We start from the raw sequence: 21,102 nt of genomic DNA, 5'->3' as shown, positions 1-21,102 counted from the left end.
GTTAGTAATTTCTTCATCTTCCCCTTATATTCCACTTTAATTAAGTGAATTTCATAACTCTCCAGTGGGGGGTCATATGGGTTTCCTCAAGACTATGGCCCGTATCAGCCGGGAGGTTTATTGGCTTGGTATGCGTCAAGCTGTTCAGCGTTTTTGTGCAGGATGTACAATCTGTCAGCAAGCAAAATACCTTTCCTTAGCCCCTGCTGGGTTACTACAACTTCTACCCATTCTGGACCGAATTTGGGAAGACATTTCGATGGATTTCGTGGAGGGCCTACCCAAATCCGATGGCGTTGAGATGCTCGCTATTTCCTCAGGTTCTTAGCTCCAAACTAGCACTTAAAATGTATTATTTTCTTCCCCGAGCTATGATTTTTCTCTTACTTTGATCCAATTGCATCCTGTTATCTCTCAATTACTCATTCCTGCAAAGTATGACTTAGGAACGTAAATTTGTCATGAGCATATGAAAATTTACAATTAGTTCCAATAAAAACCATATGAAACGTGGCTGACATGGTGCAATGTCAAAGGAATGGGTTCAACTCATTCAAGCATGCTTCAGAGTGTTAAATGTGTAACAACCGAAGAATAAAAGATTATATAAATATTTTTATTTGTTATTTTATTTTCTTAAAGATGAACCTTTTTGTTTTAAAAATTACTTTTATTTTAATAAAAATAGAAGATAAATTGTTAAAGTTACATCTTTATCCCTATCTTTTTGGGTTATCTTTTCACAAAAGATTTTAAGGGATTTGCTTTAAAAACCCCTAAACCCCAGTAATTTTATTAGACGGTTAGACCTAATTTTCTCTCAAGAGTAATAAGAGAAAAAAGAAAACAAGAAGGAAAATTTTTTATACTTTTCCTCTAAAAAACAGTAAGTTTTCTTTTTATTATTTTTATTTTCTTTTTCTTGATCTTTAATTCTTCAATTAAGTTTTTGGGAAAAAATTTAAGATATTTGTTTTGTTTTTGTTAGAAGAAAAGATTTTAAAGACTTTTTGCCTAAAATTTTTTCAGAATTTTTAGTTTGAATCTTTTTGTTTATGAAACTGTTTTTGGGCTATATTAAAAGACTCTTTTTGCATAAAAAATGTACCCATTTTTATTCTCTAAAGTATAGCTTATTGTTAAGATTTTTACATGAACAATTGAATGTTTTTACCAAGTTTTAAAGATACACTTTTCAGATATGATTTTTCTATAAAAATCAGTAAATTGTTAATTGTTTTGTGAAAAATTCTTGGAAGTTTTATTTTATAAAAACAGAAAATTTTCCAGATTTAAAATCCCCAAATTTTGAATGGTTTAGAAGATTTTTAAGCTTCTTTTGTTGAGAAACTTCTTGTAAATTTAGTCTGTATTGATTTATACCGATTCTTGTAATTTTAAAGTTTGTTATTTTTGAATTTTGAGGCTTTTTAACCAAATTTTCAGATATGGTTTTGTAGCCCTAAATCCATATTTTCCTAATTGTTTTACATGAAAAAGTGTTTTGAATGGAAAAATTGGGTAGATAAGATTTGCTTAATAATTGGTTGAATTTTAAATCCTTAACTAGGATTTAAGGATAGATTTTGAATATTGGTTGTTCTAAACCTCTAAGAAAGTTGACAACTATTACAAGAAGTTAGTTAAATTTGTAAGATCTCCAAGAGAGGTAAGTGGTTTCCCTTCCAAGAGTGTTGTAAGTAATTTCTCATATCCTTCCAAAACTAAAAATTTATTTTGGGTTTGATATGAAATTTTGAAATTGATATTTTGATATGAAATTGAAGTTTTATTGTGGATTTTAAAAATATTTGGGCAATTGATATTATGTTTATTTGTAAAGTACTTGAAGTATTCTTATATGATTTGATAAAGTTTTGTTTAGATTTATTTAAAGGTTTGAAATTGATATTTTGTTTATTTGTGAAATATTTGAAATTATGTTTTGGATGACTGATAAAGTTTGTTTGAAATTAGTTAAATGTTTTGAATTGATTTAATATTGAAAGTAAGTATTTGTTTTGCATTGTATTTGAAAGATATTTTGATTGATTTGATAGGGCCATCCGAATATGTTTTGTTTTGCGGATTTGGGGTAGTAGCTTAATTTGAAATTGATGGATTCTGTTATGGCTTATTTGTAGGAAGATATTCTTTGGAATGAAAGATTCGTGTGTGTTATTCACTCACGTGACTTCACACTTAAGTAATAATTCTGACTGTTCTGGTCGATATTAATTCGACAATTCTGTTCTAGTCGATAATATTTCGACAACTCTGTTCTAGTCGATATTATTTCGAGAACTCTGATAGAAGCTTCTGATTGATTGATTAGTGTTACTGACGGGTAACCACATATGTTCCGTAGGCTACCCAAATAATGCATCTTTTCACCATGATATGAAAGTTTTGATTGAACGAAAGTTTGTTTTGAAGGATTTGAAGTTTGATCGAATGAAAGTTTGTTATGAATGAATGAAAGATTGTCTTGAATAATTGAAATTTTGTTTTGAAGGAATGAAAATTTGTTTTGATTTATTGAAAGTTTTGATTGACTGAAAATTTTGTCATATTTGAAGATTTTGTTTCCGAAAGACTAGTTTGTTTGAAAACTTTGAAAGTTTTACTAAATAGTTTATAAGGACTTTTACAAGTTTTGATCTTTTTGTATTTTTATTTACGAATGTTTTGAAAGGAAAATGGATTTCAATATTTGATATGGAAATTGCTTACTGAGTATTTTTGTACTCATTCTTTGTTTTCTAAATGTTTTCAAATGAAGGTTCGAGTGACTGCTCAGATAAGTGATTGAGGAATAACATTCTAGCATGAGGAGTTGGAAATCTTTAAGTATTTTTCCATTTTTTTAGATTACAAGAACTTAGTATGGTTTCTGTAGTTGTTCTTTGATTCGATTTTAAGATAGGTTTTCGTTTAAAGTTTTGACTGGTCTTTATCTTTAATATTAGATTTGAAGTTTAATAAAGAAGTTTTTTCCTTTGTTACAGTATTTAATTATTTACACTCCCACATTATTGTTAGAATGACCGTATTAGAAAGTACGGGTTGTTACAAAATGTCTACAAATAATAAGAAAAGTCAAATGTTTTATAATTAAAGAGAAAACAAAGAGGTTTAGAAAAATATTAGAAAAATCTTTTGTAAATCTATTTTGTACTTTTTCTCAAAGTAGATACCATTCTCATTTTCGGCGTGTAACTCACATTATATTGCTTTTGGTTGTTTACGTGTTGGATTGGGTCGAGTAAGAGGAGTTTTTAGGACCAACCTCAAAATTCGGGTTAACTAGCTCATGTACCTAATGAAATTGATATTACTGACTAACCCAACCCAACCCAACCATATTTTTTTTTCTGGATTGGGTCAGGTCATCGGGTTGTCGTTTCATTTTTTTTCTTCCTGAGAACTAGGTTGGACTAAGGAACGACTAACAGAGTGGAAGAACGGCAGACGAGAATAACTATTTGGCGGCAGACAGTAGTGAACGACACGAATTGCAATAAATAATAACGAAATGGTAGATAGTGAGAGGTCAAATGGCAGGAGAGGTAATAATTGTGAGATTGTAAGAGAGACGAGTTCAAACTGAGGGAGGAGGGAGATGAGAGACCGAGGGGTAGGTGAGAGAAGGGGAGAAGGAGAAGGAGGGGAAAACCTAACATGTAATTATTATTTATTTGGAAAGGTAAATGTGAATTTTATGACCTATTCTATTTAGAATCAATAAATGTTGAGCTGACACATGTTATTTATTGTTATTGTATTTGTTGAATACGTAAATGACATGAGAGAGTTAATTATTTTGGGAGTGGGGAATATTATTCTCAAGGAGAGCAAATTTGTTTAAACAAAAAGGGAGGCAAGAGAGAGAGTCGAGAAGCTTTTTTTTCTTCACTTTGAAAATCAGGCTTGAGAGATTGCTGGTGAGCATTCTGTGAAAGATACCAATCTTCTTAGAATATTGCTTGTATTTTTTATTCTCATACTTGGTGAATGAAGTGATGATAGGTGCTGTTGTGAAGTAGATGTAGGTTACCAAACTGGTATCTGAACCACTATAATTTATGGGTTTTCTCTTCTCCTTGTACTATATATTTCTTGTATTTAGCAGTGATATTATTGTTTGATGTTATTTACGTTTGTTTGATCAAGAATTTGACCAACTCTACTAACCTTGGCTCGGTCTAAGGATGACCCAATGGACGAGCTGGAGATGGGTTGAGTAGGGAACATGCAAAACAGAACACTCTCCGATGCTAAAGTTAGTAGTTGGTCGTACTAAACTCGAGAGAGAATTTCTTGATCGCGTACCTCAAACTGAAGCGAATGAGTTCTATTTATAGGCAATTTCCCCAACAAGGCCTCAATGGCTCTTTAAGGCAGCCATGAATCGCAGCATGTTGTCGTGGAGTTTGTCGGAGACTGGGGCCGAGCGAAGTAAAGCTAATCGGTTCAACCAACAAATGAGAAAGAGATTTCAAGTAAGCTTGGTCGGCTTGGCCGCGTAAGAGATTGACTTGGTCATAGGAGATGAGACCAAGGTAATAAAATTTGAAGCTTTATCGATTAAAGCCACGTGTGACTTCCATTATCCAATCAATATGTGCCACATGTGAGTTGGGGATCCACCTCCAACATTGGCCCCCACTGTGCTGAGATGCCATGGTCGGCTCAGCTCAGTGCTATGGATGAGTGGCATGCCGGTAGAGAAATCTAAACTAGATTTTGCGGAATTCGAATGATCGAGCTGACGTATGGTGACATCATGCTTAGCTCGTTTTGGCGGGATCAAATATGGACCGTTGATTTTAAATTAATGGACGGATGAGATGAGCCCTTTGTTTTCTATAAATAGGAAGGCTCATTTTGCACTTTTCTCTTTACGTGAATTTCCAAACTCCCAAAAATTCTCTCGTTCTCAAGGTGTCCTCGGCTCAGACACAATTTAGGTCAGTTCTACTTTCTCGTTTGTTTTGCTCCATGAGTGCGTCGTCTTTCGAGTCGAGGGGCGTGATCATTAGGGCTTGCACAAGTCGAGAGAACAATGCCTCAAACCTCTAGGATAGATCTGACGAGTGATAGTGTAGAGCCACTCATGGGTGATGTGTCCACCTCGGGTTGAGACAAGCCTCGTTGCGAACCTTGACCCTCGATTTGTACTGATCCTAACTTATCCAAACTCCATGAAAACTATAGGATTCAAGATAGGATCCTAATAAGGCTTCCTCGGGTCGGCGAGAGTCCAAATAATCCTCTACTTGGATGGGTAGGCTTTTACCCTCAAATGTTTGAGCGAGGGGTTCGGTTACCTCTTCATCCTTTCATCAAGAGATTTCTGTTGGCCTCAAACCTAGCCCCAACACAATTAGCATCGAATGGGTGGGCCACATCACTCGGTCTGTGGTTCACCTGGTGGAGCTTTAGCTAGGGCGGTGAGAGTCGGCTTCTAGATGTAGGTCAGTTCTTTGCCACCCACATCATAAAGCTCTATAGGGAGCATTCGAGTCGGTACTATATATCGGCTCGAAATAAATTCTGTAAAATTGTCAACTCCCCCTTAGCCAATAAACACCGGCGAGATCAACGATTCCAAGTTTCAGGTGAATGCCTCGCCACTAGGAAATGAGCCATATTGCCAAGTCCTGAGCGAGTTTGGGAATTAGGTAAGTTCGCCTCGGGTCAGGTCTCTACTCCCCTAAAGTCTGGGAGGAGTGAATTCCATCTTGTGAAGTTATGTTCCCAACTCCCCACTCGGTCTCGTCCCCAAAATTGTAGAAATATTGAGTCAGCAACTCGGGCCACTCTCACCCATACAGATCAAAGGACGAACCCTCACGGGCAGGAGTCCATAACTCACTCAGGATTGAGAATGAGTTGCCTGGTCATCCTAAGAAAAAACAATCTATTAGTTAACGGTGTTACATATAAAGATTGACTATTTCGTGGTCCGATCTTATACAAACTCATTGTATAAGATATCCCCACTCACATTTCTCCACACGAACGACCTGGATCGAGTCGTCTGTAACCTATACAGAGTGGGCCGTATCCATAGTGTTGCCAGGATAAGGTACCCAGCCTTATCCATATACTATAGACCCTTTAGGTTATTCACGGGACATTATCCACTTGTATATCAGGGTATATCAAATATATACCCAGTACATATACTGTCCCGGTTACACTAAAATAACCTCGAATGTTTAGTTTATTGGATTTTGGACAATGCAATGCTATGAATTCAACAACAAATTTATTGAATAAAACTTTATTGAATATACATTTGTTTTTACATAAATATAAACTACGAGTTTAGGGCAACACACCCAACAAGCATGACACGAATGTTGAGAAGAGACGATAAATTTGTGCTGGAGAAGCCTAGAAACTATCTGCAGGCCCTCATCGACCAACTCGTCGGCTCCACTTCACTGCTTGCCACACTAGGGCACTGCCAGGAAGGTCAGCTTCTCGCGAGAGCGTAAGGCACCAAGACCATCAAAGACCTTACTGCTGAGTTGGCGAAGGTGAAGATTAAACTTTCAAATTTAGAGAAATATAACTCTTATCTAAAGAATCACCTCATCCAAGCTAGGTTGGACGTCCAAGGTGCTGAGAACCGGGCGAAGGAAGCCGAGAAGTGCGCTAACAAGGTCGAGGACATGCTGGAGTCTAAACATGTGGCTCAGGTGAAGAGGTGGTTGTCCTTCGACGAGCTGGAGAAGGCGATGAGGGTCCTACAAGAGTTTAGTGATATGGTTAGGAACATCGCAACCGAGGCTTCGACTTTGCCACTGATGGGGTCAGGAAGCTTGCACTCAAGCATGACCTATCTGTTGGGTATGTTGTCATAAACTCATAGTTTGCAATTATGTAAAAACAAGTTTATATTCAATAAAGTTATAATCAATTTGTTGTTGAATTCATAGTATTGCATTGTCCAAATCCAATAAACTAAACATCCAAGGTTATTATCATGTAACCGAGACAGTATATATACTGGGTATATATTTGATATACCATCGATATACAAGTGGATAATCTCACGGGAATAACCTAAAAGGTCTATAATGAATGGATAAGGCTAGGTACCTTATCCTGGCAAGACCATGGCGCTTTGTAAATGTTACAGAAGACCCGATCCAAGTCGTTCGTGTAAAGACATATGAGTGGGGGTATCCTATAAAATGAGTTTGTATAAGACCGAACCGTGAAATAGTCAATCTTTAGATGTAATGCCGTTGACTAACAGATTGCTATTTCATAGGATGACCAGACAACTCATTCTCAATCTTGAGTGAATTATGGACTCCTGCCCGATGGCTCGTCCTTTGATCTGTGTGGGTGATAGTGTCCCGAGTCACCGACTCAACATTCTTACCATTTTTGGGACGAGACTGCGTGGGGAGTTGGGAATATAACTTCACAAGATGTAATTCACTCCTCTCCGACTTTAGGGGAGTAGATGAGTGTTCTCTTAAATGCTGACTCCGAGACTTGAAAAATGGGGCCCCACTCTCTCACTAGCACGAGAGAGACTTCCATTTATTGGTCAGATCATAACTGGGTTGTTCATTAGAGGAGTAGTGGTATTTAAGGAGTAAGATGTAACTCAAGGTTGAGTTATGAGCACTCGTGAAGGATTGACTTGCCAGTAATGGTCATATATCCTGGACACAAAAATATACTGTAGTGAGAAGAGTGCAGCTGCAAGTCTTTAGTGGAGTGACCCACAATTATTGAATGTTGATTAACTCGGTTAATGGGTTTGACCGATTAATGTCGTATCGTTGAAGCTTCTTAACTGTAGGTCAATTAGGTCCTCTTGCTAGCTCACAACGGGTAAAATAAGGATCGAGTTTCTTGGAAGAATTTGAGATGTTCAAAATGCTCAAGGGATAATATATATATTTATACATTATAATATATGGTTAATTCTAAATTGAAACTATATATTATGAGACAAATTATTTGAATGAGATTCAAATAAAATTCAATATGAAGAGGATTAATAATAAAACTATAAGTTAAAAATAATGTGCTTAATATATACATTACAACAATAGATTATATGAGAGAATTGCTTTAGAACGTGATTATATTTTGGGAATAAATAATTAAGTGTTAATTATTTATTTATTTAATATATATATATAATTAATTGTTAATTAGATTAATAATTAATTAATAAGATTAATTAATTATATATATATTAATTATTAATTATTAATGATTAATATTAACTAATATTAATATTAAACACTCCCTGCTTAATTGCAGGGGAGTGAGAGGTTTGTTATGAGTGGGGTAACTCTACATGTCATCTTTGTTTTTGCAGAATGGTTCTGCATAAAACAGAACAGAAGAAGAAAAAACCTCCCCTGAATTTTCCCTACTCAAGATTTCTCTCTAACCCAATTTCCAAGTTCGTTGCTGTAATGCCCCACGTTACTCAGGTTGGATTTAATCTCGACTCTTGAGATTTTAACTCAAATTTATTTAAATTCTTATTAAAGTAGTTTACCTTGCTTTACTTATTTATTTAATTATATAATTATGAAGTCACCTGATTTTGTTTAACTCAAATAGTTGTGGTGTGCTTTAGGCTCACTTTTTGTTAAGCATTGAGTTAAGGAAGTTAGGAAATTGTTTACTCCAACCCATGGGTTTATCCTAGGGTATTTATTGGGCTTTTAAGATTGGGACACATCCGAGGAAAATAAAGTGAATTAAAAAAATCAAGTGAATTAAAAAAATAAGAGAAAAAGAAACCTAGCTCATCTCTCCCCACCTTCACGTGTTGTCCCCTAAGAAAAGAAAAAAAAAGGATCTCACCTCTTGTTATGCCTCACGACCACTACCGGCGACCTCTCTGGCAAGCCCACCTCCGACGACCTCACCCCAACGACGGCACGACGGCTCCAACCTGTGGCAGCAGCAGGCGCGATGGTCTTCGTTCGTGACAGCAGCAGGTACGGCGGACTGCGGCGTTTTAGGAGCGATTTTCGGCGGCTCGACGTCTGAACAGTCGGGCCCGACGTCCCTTGGTGGTCCTGAAACCTTCGGTACGAGTTTTTCCCACCGTGCACAACGATATTGGTACTAGTTGACGTTTTTCCCTGCTGCAAAAAACGTAAACAGCAGCTATTATTGGTGTTCGGCGACTACCCGCGTCCGTTAACAACCCGATCTACGCAATCCACGCCCCATCGAGTTAGATCTAAGTTACCTACACCCGAACGAATTCGATTTTGGTGGTAACGAACCCTTCAAAGCACTTAAAACCAATTTCGATGGCTGGAATTTCTGTTTGAATTGCTGTTTTTGTCTCTTGATGCTTAGGTGTTGAATCAACTCGTGGTTTGGAAGCATAGCAGTGTGTAAGTAGTATTAAGGGACGGGTGGGTGCGCTAATGGGTGCTATTTTAATGGTTGCTTGTTCAACTTTATTATATTTGTGCATCTCATGTTTGTAAACAAAATTGTAGGCCATGGTGTGAGGGCTCGTAGATGTTATTGATGGTTGCGTTCGTTCTGAAAGTTGTTTTGAGGTTAAATGATGTATTTTTTCTTTTATATGTGCTGGAAAATTGTTACGAAAGGTGCTGACATCCTTGATGTGTTCTCTTTTTTTCATGATATTATGTGCTGAAAATTGTGGTGATATGGTTGCATTCTCATGATGCAGTTCTCCATGATATAGGGTGTTGAAATTTATTTTTTATGATCGATTTGGTCTGTGTTCGTGTATAGTAGAGAGTAAGGACGATTGTTGTATGGATTAGTTGGGCTTCTTGCTATATTTCTACTTGTAAGGGTATCCTAAGTTCCGAGAACGGTTACTCTTGTATTTTGTTACTTTTATATTCCTTATGGTGTAGAAAATGCTCCCTTGAAACACCCCTTCACAGCAGTTTCAATGGCCCAAATTTTTGTAAAGGAGATTGTGCGTCTCCATGGATACCTCGGAGCATCATTTCTGATCGAGATAAAATCTTTACGAGTCTTTTTTAGGAAGAGTTATTCCGTTGTGTAAGGACACAACTTCGCCGGAGTACGGCCTATCACCCACAAACCGACGGTCAAACTGAGGTGGTCAATCAATGCCTCGAGACGTATCTACGTTGTTTCACCATGACCACACCCACCAAATGGGCACAGTGGCTTGCTTTGGCAGAATTTAGCTATAATACTGCTTTTCACATGACTACAAAGACCACCCCTTTTGAGGCTATCTATGGTCGTCCACCATCGCCAGTTTTGTCGTATGAGCCTAGTTCTTCCCCAGTTTCAGCGGGATACTATGTTATGTCAATTGAAAGTTCACTTGTTGGCTGCTCAACAACGCATGAGTGCTCAATTGAATACTAAGCGTCGTGATGTCGTGCTCCAAGTGGGGGACTGGACTTATTTGAAACTGAGGCCTTATAGACAGCATAGCCTCCATTCCCATTCTAATGTCAAGCTAGATACAAGATTTGTAGGGCCCTTCCGCATACTGGAATGCATCGGTCCCATTGCTTATAAGTTGGCATTACCGGATTGGGCGACTATTCATCCGGTGTTCCATGGTCCCAACTCTGGAAGGCGGTTGGTACTACTTTTCCGATCATTCCATTGCCACGTAACACCCAGGAGGACGGCGTAGTGACCAACCGGTAGAAGTGTTGGGGATCCGTACTCGTTTGGAACCCCCTACGGGACTCGACATGATGATTCATTGGGAAGGCGGTACCGTTGAAGATGCTACATGGGAGTTCTCCGAGACTATCAAAAGGCAGTTTCCAACCTTTCACCTTGAGGACAAGGTGACTTTTTGGGCGGTGGGTAATGATAGACCCCTGATTACTAAAAGGTACAGTAGGAAAAAGGCTAGGAGTGATAAGTAGGGTAAAGAGGGAATTTTGTATTGGGGGCCCCAGTTTGTTACGGGGTGTTTAGGCAGTGAAGAGAGTTAGTTATATATTTTCTGCTGTGGTAGAGGGGTGGGTATCTTTTTTGGTAGGGAGGTGGGTATCTTTTTTGATAGTTTTTGCCTCATTGAAGGTTTGGATAGGAGAGATCAGAGAGCCCTCAAATCTCCCTCAACCCTGTAATGCCTCTAATACATAAATAATAGAAGCAGAGTTCTATCAGCATCCTCCCAAAATAGTATATGCTGGCCATTCTCTACTTTAAACTTCGCAAAACTGAGAAAACCATTATTGTTGTTGTCAATGTCCACTCATGGTCTACTCTAGCGGTCTAGCCGAACCTCCACTAGGTTTATTAAGCCAAGCCATGGGGCTTGATACCATAAATAGCCACAATCACTCTCCTCTAATGCCTTTTGTCCTCTTAGATGAATCTCCAAAGCCATTTTTAAAAAGAAGGGCACTGTTCTTTTGCTTGAGATAACCTACCCCTAGCCCCCATGTTGAGTTGGGAGCGAAGTCCAACTCCACCTTACCAAGTGACTCCCTCGATTGGAATTTCCACCGCTCCAAATAAAGTCCCTCGTCAACTTTGTCCATTGGCCTTCACCCTAGGAGTGGCCCTTACAGGGCACATGTTGGATGATCTCATTATACATTTGATGGACACTTACATTCAGAATGGTAAAACATGCATGATGCTCTCTTACATATTGACTGTGCCTTTTTTTCAATTTTTTATTTTTTATTTTTTTATTTTTTTATTATTCAGAGATAGCTCTAGAGATCTTTGATTGTAATGAGTGAAGATGATGAACTTATCTTCCTAATGCTATGTGATTTATATGGAGAACAGAAGACAATTTTTTTTTTAAATTTTATTTTGAATTGATGTGGAATTAATTAGTTGAACTTTTGTAGGTAGGGGTGTAAATTATTGTATAATATGTCCCATTATCAAGGGGACGATACTGATTACATGGCTGACGAGTACGAAATGGAAGACATTGATGATGATATGGACGATGAGTATCATGAAAGAGAAGTGGAAGGCTCTGATTCTGATGCTGATGAATTCAACTCGGTTTGTGATATATCGATGACTTATTGGATTTAGATTTTCTCATACTAATCTCTATACGATCTAAATTTTTCCATACATGTAGTACCTGTCTCATATATTTCTAAGTTACTCTGATTATCTAATTTGTGCTAACTCCTAATCTTGGGCTTATTGAATATATGAATTCTGTAATGGCATTGTATACAGAATAGTAGAATAGTTGACACCACTGCAGCTCAAGCGAGAAGAGGGAAAGACATTCAAGGCATTCCTTGGGAGAGACTTAGCATTACGAGAGAAAAGTACAGGAAAACCAGGCTTGAACAATACAAGAACTATGAAAATATCCCTAATTCAGGAGAGGGGTCAGAGAAGGTAAATGATCCCTCCTCAACACCCTTGGGGCGTGTTGTGAGTTATATTTTCCATTATTCACTCCAATGTTTTATTTATGGATTTTCCTATGTGATGTGAACAGGATTGCAAGGTTACTGAGAAAGGATGTTCGTACTATGAATTTCGCCGAAATTCGAGATCTGTGAAATCAACTATTCTTCATTTTCAGGTTTAATTAATCAAGTATTCCGTTTTCACCATTGTAAAGTATATTAACTACATTTTTCTGTAACAGTGTAACCATCTTGTAGAAGTGGAATACAGTGTTTTTTTTTTCTTTGGCAGCATGGCCATTTCAACCAAGATTGTTATTAATGTTTGAAATTTTACTTGCTATGTAAAAAAATGTTTGCGGTGTTACTAAGATGTTTTAGCATGGGATAATGCATTAGCTTATAGTTATGCCATGGCATAATCTTCATTTATATGCCATACTTTGTAGTGTTTATTTGAATATGATGCCTGTTGCTGAATCAAACTTTTTGTTTTGGTAATAGTTGAGGAACTTAGTATGGGCTACGTCAAAGCATGATGCATACCTTCTATCACATTTTTCTGTTATTCATTGGTCATCATTAAGTTGCACCAAGTTGGAAGTTCTCAATGTTTCGGGACATGTGGCACCTACAGAGGTTGGTGTATTAACTACATTAAGCTCACCATATTCTTAAATATTCACTTGTGTTGCTCTAAAGTTTAAACTAATGAGTCTGATATAATTCAGAAGCACCCTGGGAGCTTATTGGAAGGATTTACACAGACACAAGTCAGTACACTTGCAGTGAAAGATAAGCTACTTGTTGCTGGAGGATTTCAGGGAGAGCTTATTTGCAAGGTAAGTCATTCGTCTATTTTGATTTTTGACAAGAACAACACTATTTCATTTCTATCAATATCTGAAGATACAAAAGGATCATGAGTCTACCCATATCTTTATCCTAGAACTCGAGATCACTTATATATATGCTCACAATGATTCTATGTCATGAAGTGTTAGGCTCTAGAGAAAAACATTATAACCACTTAGCCTGAAGGATCTCATTACGAACTCTAATATTACCTATACTCAAACCACCTGACTCAACTAGTCTTGAACAATCTCCCATCCCATCTAACCCAATAAGAATCCTGTCTTGCTCAACTCCCACCCACCGGAAGCCCCTCATGATCCTTTCAAACCTATAGCTAATAGAAGAGGAGATCTTAAACTGACAAAAGAAATAGACAGGGTGGATCACTGTACACGAATTGAATGAAAGGCAACCTTCCTTCCTTGAGAAGAATGTTATTTTCCACGAGGAATGATGTTTCTGAACCCTTTCAGCCATCAAGTTCAAAACGACAGATCGGATGATCACCTTATATTAAAAACTCCCAGACACTTGGATCCTACCCTTGGGTTTACCAGTGACTAGAACATGATTGATTGATTTAAGGAAGTTGAGTCTGAAGATCTCCACTAAACTTGAACCCTTTCTTCAACTGAACTCTGTTCAATAGATCTCAATCTACATGGTCATAAGCTCTCTCAAAATCTATCATTGAAATAACCCCTTCCAGCTATGAGCCAAGTAATCCTCAATTGCCTCATTAGCAATAAGAACTACTTAAGAATTTGTTTTCCAACCAAAGCATCTTGAGACAGTGAAATAATATTTGGGATGGCCTGCCTATGTCTATCGCTGACAGTTTAGAAATGATCTTGCACAGGTGGGTAACAAGACTTATGGATCGGAGGACCTTTACACATGTTCACGTTTCTAGGAATAAGGTAGATGAAGGTCTCATTTAAGGAATAATCAATAATCCCTTGCTGAAGGAACTCACATTACCCAAAATGCTCAATGATCTCCCAACCATCTCGAAAGACGCAATAAGTAAAGCTATTACAGCCAGGTGCCTTAAGACCACTTTCTGAATATCCTCGATAGAGAAATGGCCTCAACCTTTCCTTATTCTTATTCCTAGTGGAAATGGGACACTAATCTAAACCTTCTAGTGATGGCCTAAGACAAGCAGGGAAAAGAAAGGACATCGAGTGTTGATTCTTTTGTTGGCTACAGCTTATAAGAACTTGACTTCTTATGGGACATTCTTTCCATATCATCCTTGTAACTTGTATTTTCAGCTTGGAGGAATTAGAATTCAGGTGGATTAATGTAGTTATACAAGTGGTTGCACCTGAGCTGTTAAGATTCCAAAACCAATTGTCTGAGTTTTTAGAAAAGGCTATTCCTTCTGGCTTTTTGATAAGGCCTGCCCATTTTTATAACTCTCTCGAAGATATTCTATTTTGTTGATATTTCAGTTAGTTGTGTGCTTATTGTTTTTATTATTGTTTTTACCTTGCTATATTGCAGCATCTAGACCGCTCAGGCGTTAGTTTTTGTTCCAGAACAACTTATGATGATAATGCTATAACTAATGCTGTTGAGATATATACCAGCTCTAGGTATATTTTCACTCTCTCTTGGTTAAGCAACTGTTTGTATTTTTATACCCTTCTGTGAACATTATTTGAACATATTCCAAAATGTCAGTGGTGCAGTTCATTTCACTGCTTCTAATAATGATTCTGGAGTCAGAGATTTTGATATGGAGAAATTTCAGCTTTCTAAGCACTTCCGTTTTCCTTGGCCAGTTAATGTGAGTCCTCTGAAATCTATTTCTTCTGTTTTATAAACAAGTAAATGGAGCACCCTTGTTTTTTCCCATTTTATATTAATTATCTCGAGTTTCTCACGTGTATATGATATTATAATAAATAGTTTAAAAGCTTATTGACAATCTGGTTGAATCATAGATTGTTTATTTTTCGGGTGCTGCTGAAAGTTGCGAAAAGTTCAGTGGGTAGAAAGATAATTTTCTGTGTTACAATTTTTGGTCGCTTGCATGTCATATCTCATCAAGATCTCAGTTACTTTGTGCCTGTGCTGTTGTGCCTGTACCTTTAAGTATGCGCAGCTCGCTTGCGCATGCTTCAGAATTTACTTGCAGTTATACTCTGATTTTGTATAGGAAACTTGGCCATGTTCCATTCTTGACCTGGGTTTTTAGAGGTGTTCATTTTAGCTTGCTTGTATTGGTGCAAAAGTATTATAAACTTGAGGCTCATAATTGATAATCTAATGGGTCGGTATTGCTATTTTATTGTATAAATATTTCAGCATGCTGCCTTAAACCCAGATGGCAAACTTCTTGTGATTGTTGGTGACAATCCTGAAGGTTTATTGGTGGACTCGCAAACTGGAAAGGTACTCGATATAGCGTCGGCAGGATCGTTTGTTTTGGTAAATCATCTGCTGACTTTTTAAGTACATGATCTTTGCAGACAGTTGCATCACTATGTGGGCATTTGGATTTTTCATTTGCATCGGCATGGCATTCCGATGGCGTCACCTTTGCCACTGGGAACCAAGACAAAACTTGCAGGATTTGGGATGTAAGAAATTTATCAAAGTCAGTTGCTGCTCTGAAAGGCAACCTTGGAGCCATACGGTCCATCCGCTATTCCTCCGATGGTCAGTACATGGCAATGGCAGAACCAGCAGACTTCGTGCACGTGTTTGACGTGAAAAGCGGGTACAAGAAGGAGCAAGAAATCGATTTTTTTGGAGAGATATCTGGATTATCGTTCAGTCCTGACACGGAATCTCTCTTCATCGGAGTATGGGATCGAACATATGGTAGCCTTCTCGAGTACCACAGATGCAGAAATTATGGTTACCTTGATTCGCTGTACTGAGTTTGGAGTATAAACAAAAGAACCTGCCAATAAGATGGGTTGTGAAAGTGAAAACTGTTTAATTAACATTGTAACATGTAGTGTTTGTAAGTGTATATTTAGTATGTTGTGGAACCAACAATAGCCTTTATCTATTCTGATTTAATGGCACTTTGGTTCTGAAGAGACACAGTTTGAGCATATGCAGAAGGGAGTGTAAAGTGGGGGAGTGGTAATGATGAATACATGGCCAGGGTGTCACCTCTTTGCAAATCAGTGTTCAGAAATTTATGTGATTAGAAATATCAGACTAAGAGATTTGTGGAGTTTTTGGCACTACAGATATTGCATTTATATATTTTTCATCGTCTGAGAGGAGAATGAGTTATGTTGTTGAACAGGAAAAAAAAAAAGAGAGAGAGAGAGAAGAGAATGAGTTTGCTGTTTCTTTGCCCAGGCAACTTTAAACTTCGTGGAAGTCGTCTCTTTTTAGTGTACAATTAGTGTTGAAAGTAGGGGTGTACCTGAGTTAGAGGATTTATTCGACCAACATAAATTTTCGAGTTTGTCAGTTCTACTACCCAATAAACTCAAATGAAGTTTGCAGCTTAAATCAACTCATTCTTATATTTTCGAATGGTGGTTGGGTTGAGTCGTTAGGTTGAGACAAGAGAGACAATCAGAGGGAGGGGCGGGGAGGGAGATGATCGAGCAGAGGGAGAGGGTTGGCGACTGTAGAGAAAAAAGATGAAAAAAGAAACCCAAAAAAGATGAAAAAAGAAACCCTAAAAGATTTGGTTCCATTCGGATCGAACCAAATAAAAGATTTCTCAAATCGTGAGTTGAACCAAATTTTCAATTTTAAAAAAATCGAAAACATTTCTAACCTAGTTTAAGTTGGGTTGTCCGAGTTGTGAGTTGTTTGAGTTGGGGAGTTTTTTGAACACCTCAGTGCTAACCCAGTACTAGAAGGTTCAACATTTAACGAATGTATACACTTTATTCACTGAAAAGGGGATTAGTATAGATGGTCTATTTAGAGATCATAATTACGTAAAAATTAGATGTTATCCATCCTATAGTATATCCTTTTAAGGATCCATCTCTTAAAATGTGCTAATGATACTTTCAAAAATAAAAAAATCCCAAAACAATAAAAAAAAACCATTCATTTTCGAAACGCACCTCTTTCTTCTTCCTCCAACTGTCCGTTTTTCTTTTCTTCCTCCGACGGTCCATTTTTCTTCCTTCGACCCTCCGTTCTTCTTCTCCGACCGTCCGTCGCTGTCTACCTTCCTTTCTGGCCGACTTCATTTTTCTTTGTTGCAAGACCATTTCGTGCGTTTATCCCCTTCGGGAGATTTTCGTCGGTTCTTCTCCAGTCGTTTCTACCTGCCTTCGTCTCCGACCACCTCCATTTTTCTCAGTCGCCAGAGCAGTTCATCTCCCAATTGAAAGGTTTGCATTCCAACCGTTGTTTTCAATTTTTGATTTCGTGTGAAATATTGTATATATGAAGATATATATTATAGTGATTTGATTATGATATATCTTATAACTCAACTTGTATATATGCGAATATGCGAATATATACTATAATGATTTTGAATGCATATATGCGGATATACTCAACTTGTATATATGCGGATATGTGGATCTATACTATAGTGATTTTTAATGTATATATGCGGATATATAAATGGATATATACTGTGATTTTGAATATGCAGATATATGTTTATTGAGACTTCAAAGATGTTTATGTGATTTTGAATTGTCTTGAAGATTGAGCACGAGTGTGGGGGAATGATTAAAGGAAAATCAATATTTTTGAAGGAGTAAATTAAGGTTTTGAAGCAGTGAATTAAGGAATTTATGTTGAAAATTAGTATGAGGTCCACAATAATTAAATGATTATGATAATAATTTATGGAATTAAATCTTTTATATTTAAAAAAACAAATAATTATAATAAATGTAAATGCAATAAATAAGGGTAAAATCGAAATTAAAATAAAATCCTACGTGCAAAAATCTAAAAGTGTAAAATTAGAAAATTTTAAACATTTGCGTAAATAAGTTTCTAAAACAACCCTAACATTATCTCCTAAAAAAAAGTATATTCTTTTAAAACAGTGCAATGCACAAATCTGAATGATAATTTATATTTTGGTTAAATCAAATATTTCGTCCTCCCACTTCTATAGAATATCTATTTATTCATTAAAATTAAAAAAAAATTATACTTACATTACTTAGTTTTAATTGTAATTTCATATACTCCTACCATTAGTGGTGTTAATTAAATGATAACATGACATGTCAGGGACAAACATAATAGACTAACTTTGTGCAATGTGACAAGGTAAGTAATATAAAAAGGTGCACATTTAAGATGTAATAGACTACCGTTCAATAAAAGAGATTTCGTAAATGGTTCCAAAAAGGGACATGTTGCAAATGTTATCTAACTATTTGCTTCTATTTGACATCTTTCTACATATCAGGGCAATTAATGTTTATATACGAAGAGCATAACTCTACATCATCAATTATACCTTTATCATCTAAAAGCAATTTATAATAAATAAATTTGATTGAGTGGTAAATATATTTTCAATATAATCATGCATCTATCATTTAAAAGTTTCTTTTTAGTTTTTAATTATTGAAAAAAAAAACTCTTGTCATTAGCTCTCCCATTAAAATGAAGACATAAATGTGACAGGGTGAAAAATAGAGGTTACACATTAGCACGTGTCACACACAGTGAGCTAAAGATAAATCAATCAAATGATTTAGTTTCATTCGAAATGACATCGATTTAGGGGAGATATAGACTTGGAGATTAGAGTTTGAGTTGAAATGTTGTTGTCCAGGGGAAACCGACCCACAAAGAAAATGTCACTTAGGAGTAAGAATCAATAGCTTTAGTGATTATGAAAAGCCAAACACTTGAATAATTGAAGGAGACAGGATCAAGAGTGAATGTGAGAGACATGCCTTTGTGGGAGAATGGAGTCGTCTTGTAAGAAATTTTTTTTGATCAATAGAAATCTATGAGTTTTCTTCTTTCTCTTTGTTTATGCAAAGATCTGCACAACAGTATTGTACGAACTTAGCTCAAACCCGGTCTCCGGTCCGACCTGAACACAAGAGTGGACATGCACAAGAGAGTAAACACTCTGACGCTCAATTCAGTATAGGTCGGATTCCCTATTTAGTTCGAGGTGAGATTCGATACCTGAGCGTGAAATGAAGCCCTCTATTTATAGGTGGTGGATCCGACAGTACACACGACCGGCGGTTACTTGTCTTTTCTTACATCGGACCTGTCGAGTTTCACGGTAGATCGGACCCCGAGCAGGTCGTACCTCGGCTTTTACACTTAGCCTTTTCAATGGTTGTGACCGGTCTTCTCGTCGGTTCGAGGTGGACTTGGTCCTCCAATTTTATTTTAAGCGCCAATGGCTGTCCTCCACGTGTCCAGGGTATTTTTACACCCAAACATTGGCCCCCTCTCTGTCGGGTTCGATCTCGACCTGGCAGAGAAGTTCATTCTTTTGACTTTTGGATACGTGGCGACTTTTAATTTGTAGAGAGAATATGACCGTTGCAGAAGATGTTTCGATCTGCCAGATCATCGGAGCATTCAAGTATTCCGTCGTTACGGATCTCGAGATGATCCTAACCGCTCGTTGATTACACGTGTACGGTGCAGAGATTTTTCTGACGAGCTATAAATAGTCCCGAGACTTCAGGTCATACCTTACGTTTCCTGAATTTTCGGAGTTCGATCTGAAAGCAGCTCAAACCCTCGGTAGGTCAGTCTCTTCCCCTTTTTCACTTTCTTTTTCAAGTGTAGTCCCCATGTCTTCCTCCTTTAGCAGTGATAGCTTAGGATCTGATGAGAGTTTAGCTCGTAGGTTAGAGTCCGAGCTCGAAGAGATAGAAAACTTTAGGTTTTCCGATGACGGGGAGGACAGCGATGCTTCCACCTCGGGTCAGGGTTTGGAATACCCTTCTAGGATACCCGAGCATTACCTCAGACATCTTGTTAGAGGGTTCGCTATCCCAGATAACATCCTCCTTAGGATTCCGGAGGAGGGGGAAAAAGCTGACAATCCTCCAGAGGGATGGGTCACTCTTTATCTCAAAATGTTTGAGTACGGCCTCAGACTTCCTCTGCATCCTTTCATTCAAGAGTTCTTGAACCGAACTGGGTTGGCTCCGGCTCAAGTGGCCCCCAATGGATGGGGTTTCATTTTTGCCTTGGCCATCCTTTTTTGGTTACGAGCTCGGGACAACGAAGTGGCTGAGCTATTGGATGTTGGGCAGCTCCTCGCATGCTTCGAAGCGAAGAGGATAGCCAAGAAGCCTGGTTGGTACTATATGTGCGCAAGGAAGGGCGCAGGAGGTATAGTGAAGGGGCCGACCTCCATCAAGGGATGGGTGAAGAAGTGGTTTTTTGCCTCTGGGGAATGGCTGGCAAAGGATGAGACTGGTCATACCTTCTTTGATGTTTCCACTAGGTTTGGGAACTTAGGTACGGAGTAGTTCTTGCCCCCTTTCTTTTTTATAGTTCTAAGTTTTTCTTACTCTTTTGTTACTTAGATTTGACTCGGATTTTGTTTTGTGCAGTGTTGATTAGGCCGGTTCCCAAACTCACTCAAACTTCCTTTGATACGCTGAAGTACTACAAGGAGCACTTTCCAAAGGGCAGGAAGGTCGGAACCTTGGTGACCGACAAGCTGCTGCTCGAATCTGGGTTGTTAGACTACAACCCCTTAGTTCGTCCCATCGAAGTGTCAAGGTCGAACTCCGAACTAGGTAAGCCGTGCTTGACCTCCTTTTATTTTGTCTAACTTTTGCTTATGATCTCTGACCTTTTGTTTCTTATTTTGCAGCCATGGTGTGCGGATTTACAAGTAGCGTGAGGCGCAAGTCTAAAGGTCGCGCTCATGCTCTCAAGGCTGTCAATAGCT

At 37.7% G+C, this 21,102-nt stretch overlaps 1 protein-coding gene across 4 annotated transcripts; it reads left to right on the top strand.

Moving 5' to 3' along the window:
* Nucleotides 1-8,783: 8,783 nt before the first annotated feature.
* LOC111025413 (putative WD repeat-containing protein C2A9.03) lies at nt 8,784-16,443 on the top strand. 4 transcript variants are annotated; one of them, XM_022303276.2, is made up of 12 exons: nt 8,784-9,278; nt 9,364-9,401; nt 9,510-9,572; nt 11,856-12,018; nt 12,205-12,372; nt 12,476-12,562; nt 12,891-13,025; nt 13,118-13,228; nt 14,754-14,845; nt 14,934-15,039; nt 15,561-15,647; nt 15,725-16,443. In XM_022303276.2, exons 4-12 carry the CDS (start codon nt 11,881-11,883, stop codon nt 16,136-16,138), a joined length of 1,338 nt encoding a protein of 445 aa, XP_022158968.1. In that variant the 5' UTR covers nt 8,784-9,278; nt 9,364-9,401; nt 9,510-9,572; nt 11,856-11,880; the 3' UTR covers nt 16,139-16,443. The 4 variants fall into 4 exon arrangements, with proteins under 4 accessions (XP_022158968.1, XP_022158966.1, XP_022158969.1 ...); XM_022303274.2 differs by lacking the exon at nt 9,510-9,572; XM_022303277.2 differs by lacking the exons at nt 9,364-9,401; nt 9,510-9,572 and having other exon boundaries at nt 8,784-9,086.
* Nucleotides 16,444-21,102: the final 4,659 nt, after the last annotated feature.

This window comes from Momordica charantia (genome assembly GCF_013281855.1).
Source record: "Momordica charantia cultivar OHB3-1 chromosome 10 unlocalized genomic scaffold, Mcharantia_2.0 BLBB01000010.1, whole genome shotgun sequence".
Classification (NCBI taxonomy): Eukaryota; Viridiplantae; Streptophyta; class Magnoliopsida; order Cucurbitales; family Cucurbitaceae; genus Momordica; species Momordica charantia.
This window is presented reverse-complemented; position numbering and strand designations above follow the sequence as displayed.